Source organism: Nuphar pumila, chromosome 13, assembly GCF_984573655.1.
Source record: "Nuphar pumila chromosome 13, dmNupPumi1.hap1.1, whole genome shotgun sequence".
Taxonomy (NCBI): Eukaryota; Viridiplantae; Streptophyta; class Magnoliopsida; order Nymphaeales; family Nymphaeaceae; genus Nuphar; species Nuphar pumila.
In genome coordinates this window covers 14,551,354-14,558,681 of record NC_143261.1, presented here as the reverse complement: position 1 = coordinate 14,558,681, position 7,328 = coordinate 14,551,354, and the positions used below count along the sequence as shown (strand labels likewise).

Sequence of the window (7,328 nt, the reverse complement as noted above, 5' to 3'; positions counted from 1 at the left end):
GAGCATGGGTTAAGAATTTGATTTAGCCATCTAGAGGATTCGACCTATAGAAGGTTGAATCACCTTCTTTATGTGGGCATTAACAAAATAAACGAAATATAAGCATGATCCATGGAATAAAATTATAAAAAGATTGATCAAGGCTCAGTTGATCGTCTTCTTGAAGCCTGCATATGAATTCTTGAATGTAAAAAGAAAGAAAAGCTTGCTATAAGGGGGCGGCAATCGAGGAATTAATGTATTAATTAATAAAACTAAATAAAATAAAAAGAAGAAGAAGAAGACCTTACCTTGGAGATTTAATGGAGGAAGGAGCTGTTGGATTTGAGAGAGATGAAGGAGTTGAGAGAGATGAGGGGGTCATCCCTAGAGGTAGGTATTTATAATATTTTTGGTCTTTTGGTTTATAGAGTTCCATTTTGGTCGGAACTCTAAAAAGGATAACTCTAGAGAGGTCGACCCCCTTATAGAGTTCTAATTGAAAAGAGTTTTGACTTTAACATTAATTAAAATCCTAAGGAAGTTTGGAAACTTACAAATGTGGCGCCACTCAGGTGGGCCCCACATTTGGTTTTTAAAGAGGTTAGAATAAAGGTTTTTAAAAGAAGTTTAAAACAAAAGATAAAATTGGAAATAAAATCAAAGTCCTAAATTAACTAGAGACCTAGGTGATTTAAAAGACTTCTCAAATGTGGTGCAACCTATGTGGGTCCACTTGGTTTTTTTCAAAAAAATGATTTTAAAAAGGTGAAAATAAGGGGTTAAAAACAAGATTTTCAAGAAACTTTAAAAGACTTCTATATTTGTATTTTTTTTTTGTATTTTTGAAATAAATAAAATATGAAAATTAAATGAAAATGGAGATTAGGGTTTGGCATCCTCTGCAGGTTGGGCCCTACTTGAAAAAAATTTGTAAAAATTAGAAATCGATTTAGGAATCAAATTTAAAATGAATCCAGATCATTTTTCTAAGGGAAATGCTTTGAAATAAGGGAATATAAAGCCCTGGAGGTTGGCCAAATGACAAAAATTGGTTCTAAAACCCAGGTTTTTGAAATTGATTTCGAAAGAAAGGTTTTAAAATCGAGTCTGGATTTGATATTTTGAAAACAAGAATGCTGGATCTCGAAAATGATATGCAATGACATGGAATGCGATAAAATGACATGCGAAATAAAAATTCTGGATGAGGGATTTGAAGTCCCAGACCCCTGGCAAAGACAAAGAATTGAAAATTCCCGTCTGAGGATAGAAATTGGGTATTGGATATCAGATACGATATTGAATCCGGTCCAAATATGAATTGGATCTCGGATATAGCTAAAATTTCAAAAAATGACTTGATCCGAGCCCAGATTGGAAAATGATTCCGACTTGAAAAATGATAGAATTGATGTTTTGAATAAAAATGACTTGAGAAATGATTTTGCCCCTGCAGGGCAAAGAGTGACACTAGAAAATGAGGTTTGAACTGGATTCCAGGACTTCCAAACTTAGATAAACTAAAAAGACACTGACTCAACAAAACTCCTAGACTGAATGATCGATAAATGACATCATTCTCAGGAAAATGGTGAGAAATGAACACCAGACTGAAGTGGATCATGAAAATGTACTGAGTTTGAGTTGAAATGAAGGTTAGTTATACTGAGATGAACTAAATCTAGAGCTTAGACACTAGCTGGGCTGACTGAAGTTAGCTCAATTTCAGCTGAAATGAGCTGAAATGGACTAAAGTAAACTCCAACAATATGAGAAACGAATCTAAATTGAAACTGGACTGCTTGAACTCCTGGTGAGCTCAAGTTAGACTCAAGAAAATATGATCGATTAGAATTAACTGACTCGGAGACAATTGACGTGCATTCGAGCTAGAAATGAGTTCATTTTTCGAAAAATAAACCAATTTTAGCTAAAATGATAAAAAATGAATAGGGTCTTCTCATCGTGAGCTCAGGTGAGTTAGAAATAACTGACATTCTAACTCTTCTGAACTTAAAATGTGCTTGGTTGAGTTTGACTGACGAGGATCTAAGGTGACCTAGGGTAAAATGGTAATTTTTTCTGACAAAATAGGGTAAAGTGACACTTATACTGGGACAAACCTAGGGTTAGACTCCTACACTGATCTATAGGGTCGGCATCTGTGAAAGGGGGTATCCGGAATGGCCCTAGAAAATTTGGGGTGTTTACATAAGCCAATTTGTGCATGCCGCCCATAACCCATAGGTCCCGGGATCAAAATTTCGTGCCTGAAATTTGAGACGTGCAAGAAGGTAAGCTCCTAGTTCCTGAAAAAATAATTGGCATAACGGTAATAGTGTCGAGACGGTTATTTATGTGACAATCCTACAAAGGGCTGATACAGGAATTAAACCATTATAGTTGCAACAAGAACGAAGAATGGGGCAGTCAAGAGAAAGTAAAATGATGAAGTTGCAGAAAATTAAGATGAACTCGCAGACCATATTTTGGGACTCATGTCAATGTCTACATCATTGTAAGGATGGAAGCTCATTGTTTCTCCACCCATAAATTTTGGTAACATAGAGCCTGTGGAATTATTGTTTGTGAGGTTAACTTCTTGTTCAAACACCAGAACTTACCAGTTTTGCTTTCAGATTATGATCTGCTGCAAACCTTGCTGCGAGCTTGTCCACTGATTTGAGCTCTTTATTGGCATTGAGTAGTTGCGACGCCCCCATCAAAGTCCAGTTCCCAAACATGAAAAATACCAACATCCACTCTTCCACATATAAGACCAGGTCATTAGAGAGGTTTTGGAAGCAATTCAACATTTAGCAGAAAACAGAAAACATCTAGAGATAATTTGATTTGACGACTTCCATTAACCTGCAAAAGGTTGAATTAAAGCTAGGAATAGCATTGAGCTCATATTTATAGATTTCTCACACATGAAAATGCTGAAACACACTTGTCCACATTGAGCAGTGGATCCTTTAAGAGAGTTTTCTAAGAAATTCAACATTTTCCAAATAACAGTCAATATCTTGAGATAATTTGATTTGGTAATCTATAATTTAATCAAGTTTTAATCTACAATAACCAGCTTCACAAGTGGAATGCCTTCATCAGAAAGTTACAACTGAGCTTTATCATGAACAATTGCATCTCCCTGTGAGTTCCTATGAGTACAAGTGTACAAAACAAAGGGGAAAAATTAATCAGGAAACAATATCTGATGTTGTTCTCGAGTGGCTAGTCCTGAAACTTATAATGCAGGGTATCAGGAAGTCAGCAACATTTGTAATCTGCCGATCAAAAAGACTAATGGCATCGAGTTTCTATCAGATGGACATCTCTTGGGGGCTTGTCAATCATGAAACAATTCAATCTGTAGTGTTTTATCAAGCAACCATGTCAAGATACTTTTGCTTCACCATCTGCAATGCAGGCAGCAGCAGTCCATTGTTCATTTCATATGATGCCGCCTTCATCTTGGTGGTCGAGTATGTGACCACAATTCCTGCAAAGAATATAGCTTTCCCCTGTGACAGCAAAAACAATGCTTGAAGTTTTTCCTCCGAACCACTGCATACCCTTGTCTAGCTAACTATAGCAACTTTCTTAAGAACTGACTTGTCCTCTGTCATGTGGCCAGTTAAGTGTAGCAAAACCACACTTATCTCTTCCTCTGATGGGTGCAGAGGATTTGCAGCACAAAAAACATGCATCTTATTATCTAGTTCAATCCAACTAATGCCCTGAGGTTGCCTCTCCTTTATCTGGCTTCTCACCTTTTCCACAGAGTCCCATCTTGCATCAGTTGTATTGCACGAGAATAGATCATGTGTTGCAGAAAATTGTGGCTCTAACTTGACAAGCTGCTCGATTAATTCAGTTTCTCGTTCAAAATTGCCATGAATTCTACTTGTCCCAAGTAACGCATTCCAAATCCTAACATCAGCTTTCAGTGGTGTATCTCCAATGCAAGTGATCGCCTCATCAAAGCACCCAGCACGAGCGAAAAGATTGATCAAACATACATAATGCTCACGTTCAGGAATTACACCATGATAGTTACACATTGATTTAAAGTAGCAAACCCCCTCCTCAACTAAACCAGAATGGTAACAAGCGGTGAGGATTGCAAGAAATGTGACTGAATCTGGTTTCACACCTTGCTTTAACATTCCCTCAAAGACTTCTATAGCCTCTTTCCCGCAGCCATGATGAGCAAAGGCAGCAACCATCATGTTACATGTAGAGATATCCATCTTACTCATACCACGAAAAATTTTCCGGCTGCATTCCAAACTTCCGCATTTTGAATACATATCAATCATACAACTCGCAACCACTATATTTGGTCTAAAAATAGTTTTCAACAAACGAGCATGTATCTGTTTGCCCTGTTTAAGTGCGGCAATACTTGAGCACGCCCTCAGACTCCCACTATAAGTAAACTGGTCAGGTTTCAAGCCTGCTATAACCATTTCCCTGAACAGGTCCAATGCTTCCAATCCCAGTTCATTCTGTGCATAAGCCACGATCATGGCAGTCCAAGAAACCACATTCCTCTCAGGCATGCTTTCAAACAATCGTCTTGCCTCCTCCACATTCCCGTAATTGGCATAACCAGACACCATGGTGGTCCAACACGTCACATCCCTCAAATGCATTCTATCAAACAAGTTTCGCCCATCATTGATCTCCCCGCATTTAGCATACCCATGAACCAACAAACTCGCTGCCATCTTGTTACGCATAAACCCAGCTCGAAGAACCAGAGCATGAACCTGCCTAATGATCGCCACCGCCAACAACGCAACGCATGCAATAAGCACGCCGGCGAAGCTGAACTGACTAACCTCAACCCCTGTCCTCCGCATCTCCACAAACAACTTAATCGCGTCAACGCACAAACCACCTTGCGCCAGAGCCACCACCATGGTGTTCCAAGACACCACATCTCTCTCTGGCATTTCGTCGAACAACTGGCGTGCGGAATCAACCAAACCAGCTCTCGCGTACCCAGCGAGCATGGCGTTCCATGAGAACACGTTTCTCAGAGGCATTTTGTCGAACACCTTGAGAGCGTCTCCCGGGCTGCCGCACCTCGCGTACATGTGGAGGAGGTGGTTGGAGACGAACAGGGTGAGGGTGGTGCCGGTCCGAAGGATGTGGAGGTGCACCCACCTGCCGTGGGAGAGGGCGTTGGAGCGGGCGCAGGTCTGCAAGAGAAAGGCGAGAGTGTGAGAGTCGAGCCGGAGGCCGCGCTTGGCGAGGAGGTCTAGGGAGTCGACAGCCTCTTCGAGTTTACCTTCGGAGCAGAGCTTCGCGATGGTGCGGCCGACGCAAGAGTGGGCTACTCGCTTCTTCTTCGTTCCAGACGACGAAGCCTTGCTTCTGAAGAAGCACGCAGAGATGCGATCGATCGAAGCGCGAACGCGTCGACGGCACAGCGAAGCCATCGCCTGCGAAATCTGGTCTAGCATAGGGAGGCGCGTTTGAGTCGGAGCCTGGGCTTGGTCGCAAGGTCAACCAGAGCCCGACTGGGTTCGACGTGTGGTGTGGACCGTGTGGTGCGCTGCATGATCTGGGCGATGTAAACGAGTCGGATTTAAGCGGTACCGAGTTCGACTTAATTTTGGATCTAGCATAATCGATATCGATGTGAACGAAATCAGTTAAAACCAAATCCAGATCCGACCTACTTCAAACCGGACCTTACATGTATTCTGGTTCGGATATTAGTTGCATTCAGATATCTCTTGAACTCGAACTCGGATTCTGGTGCAAAACTTGATAATGTGAGGATAGAACCATCTCGAAAGGGATTGCAAACACACGATCAAACTCAAGCAGATCAACACAAGAGAAAGAAGAGAAAAAAACTGTCACAAAGAAACAACTTTTTACATGGTTCAACACTTAGCCTACGTCCACGGTTCCTCCTTCACTATCAAGAACTCACACCGATAGTGAGTGGTTGATTTATAATTACAACTCAATGGTGATATATATTGAAAATAAAATTTACACGTTTTTGGCCACATTTTATGGAAACTGATACTACACGTTGAACCTACTTCTTGTAGCAGAGTTCTATTTGGAATGACTTTCTTTGCAGGATTATCCTTTTAATAGTCTCCAGAATTATCATTTTCTTCTTGTTAGTTTCCAACTTTATTATCTTATCTAGAGTCCTGCCAATAGCTTTGTAAGAATATCAACTAATTGCTCTTGAGAAGAAACAAATTTAACTTCAATCTTCTGATTTGCTATATTTTCTGTGATGAAATGAAATTTTAGTTCAATATGTTTCATTTTGACATGGAATACGGGATTAGCTGACAAATAGATGGCTCCAAGATTATTGCATAGAACTAGAGGTTTTGATTTTTGAAATCCAAGTTCGAACATCAGTGTTGTAACCACATGAGTTCTGAAACTCATGTGACCAAAGCTTTATACTCCACTTTTGTACTGGATTTGACAACGATATGTTGCTTCAACGACTTTCAAGACAATAAATTTGGGCCAAGAAAGGATAAATAATCATTTATGGACCTTCGATCATCCGAACACCCAAGCCCAATCAGCATCAGTGCATGCAGTGAGCTCAATGCCTTTAGATTTGGATATTTGAAGACCCAAACTAGTAGAACCCTTGAGATACCTCAAGATTTGTTTCACCAAAGACCAATGAATATATGTTGGATCATGCATGAATTGACATGCTTTATTAACAACATATGAAATATCAGGTTTTGTATAATTATATATTGAAGAGCCTCTACAACACTACGATATCTAGTTGGATCTTTAAGTTTTTCTCCTTCATACATTGAGATTTGGACTTTGGTAGCTGCATGAGTTAGAAGAGGCTTGCAATTTTACATTTTTGTTCTGACAAGAAGATCATATATGTATTTTTTTTGAGTGAGTAAAATTCCAGAGTCATTCTTGACAACTTTATTCCCAAGAAAAAATGTAAGTTTCCTAAATCTTTAATAGAGAATTATGTACCAAAACTTCTGATAAGCTCCTGAACCATGTTTTGCGAACTTCCTATTATTATTATGTCATCAACATAAACCAATACATATAAAGTTACATTATGAGTAATCTTTATAAACAGAGATGTGTCGGTTTTAGAATTGGCAAAACCCAACTTTTCAAGATACTGCCTAAGTCTCTCAAACCAAACTCTTGGTGCTTGCTTTAAGCCATAAATAGGATGATTCGTTTCAAATGTAGTGAGTCACTTGTTTATTTTCAAAACTAGAAGGTTGAATCATATACACTTTTTCTTTTAAGAATTCATATAAAAAGACATTATTAACATCAAGTTGATGTATGAC

General features: G+C 39.4%; 1 protein-coding gene across 1 annotated transcript; it reads right to left on the bottom strand.

Annotated features, from left to right (window-relative positions):
• Positions 1 to 3,368: 3,368 nt before the first annotated feature.
• Positions 3,369 to 5,435, bottom strand: LOC149817856 (pentatricopeptide repeat-containing protein At2g21090-like). The gene is made up of 2 exons (XM_089986101.1): positions 3,576 to 5,435; positions 3,369 to 3,509 (listed from the first exon to the last, which is right to left on the bottom strand). Exons 1-2 carry the CDS (start codon positions 5,433 to 5,435, stop codon positions 3,369 to 3,371), a joined length of 2,001 nt encoding a protein of 666 aa, XP_089842227.1.
• Between the last annotated feature and the right edge of the window lie 1,893 nt (positions 5,436 to 7,328).